Genomic DNA, 1,095 nt, shown 5'->3' on the forward strand with positions numbered 1-1,095 from the left:
CCCCCCCCCCCAACATACACACTCGAGAATTGGATTCAGGTATTCTTCGTTCGGCGGCAAAAGGTGGGATATTCGGAGTTTGATTAAAATGAGCGTGCAGACTGACTAGCTGTTGCTTTAAGAAGCTCATCAGGTACACCGATGTAGCAAGAAAAAAATAATTCCTACACATATCAATGGAAGACAGCAAATTACTCAGCTACTAGTTATCCAATCGGGTTTTTTTACTGGGAAAATGTTTCCTATGTTACCCAATTTCTTTTTAGGCAAAAATTGTAATAATGATTACATTTTGAAAAGAGAACCCGTGAGAAAGAATTAACCATCACGTGTTCCTGGACAAAGATCGATATTGTGTTACCCTACAACTATAAACTTCTAACTTCTCAGTACCTAGTCTTGAGGAATTTGAAGATAAACAATTTGAGTTTCACAACATGTAAAGCTTTTTTATAACGCAGTTCTTTGAATATCTTGATAATGACTTCAATAAATAATCTTACGATTTTGATCGAGCCGATAGAATGTTTGGTTTCTTACCTCATGGTCTTAGTAACTCAAACCGGGCAAAAATGTCAGATAGTACTTTATAATTCTAAGGTACGACGGTCAGAGAGGGACGCGTCAAAATATGGGAGAACTCACACGGGCTGTGCACGAGCAGAGAGAAGTAGTAGAGCGTGTCATTGTCCAGGCTCATCTCGTAGTCCAGCAGTTTGTCCGGAGTGTCCAGCAGGTCGTTGGCTTGTCCGGCAAAAGCCATACCGCTGCCGCACGACACCCTGGCCAGGTTACGTGCCGTTCGAAACTCATTCTTGTCAGAAATCTGGGAAATAAAACGATGACGTGCGGTGTCATTTCTTGTCTGTATTTTTCATGTAAAATTTTCACGCCCCTATCAACACAATCTAGATCATTTCAAAGGCGGACTGCGTCGACCCTGCCTTTCAGGGCCAACTCAAGGTTGGATGAGATACAGCATCCCACAGAAATACGAAGTAATTTGACAAAAAGTTATAGATTGTAGACCCAGAAGTCAGTACAAACTATGGGATCTGTGGGTGTGTGTGTGTGATTATACGGGGTGCCCACTAC

The 1,095-nt window shown here is 41.9% G+C and overlaps 1 protein-coding gene across 1 annotated transcript in view; it reads right to left on the minus strand.

Moving 5' to 3' along the window:
• LOC106013177 overlaps positions 1-852 on the minus strand; it is a gene marked incomplete at its 3' end in the record, with an annotated part of 3,851 nt that extends 2,999 nt beyond the window's left edge. The window contains 1 exon segment of the mRNA XM_013088202.1: positions 646-852. Coding sequence (XP_012943656.1) covers positions 646-763 — 118 coding nt within the window.
• Between the last annotated feature and the right edge of the window lie 243 nt (positions 853-1,095).

The sequence above is a fragment of the Aplysia californica genome, unplaced genomic scaffold (genome assembly GCF_000002075.1).
Source record: "Aplysia californica isolate F4 #8 unplaced genomic scaffold, AplCal3.0 scaffold00702, whole genome shotgun sequence".
Taxonomy (NCBI): Eukaryota; Metazoa; Mollusca; class Gastropoda; order Aplysiida; family Aplysiidae; genus Aplysia; species Aplysia californica.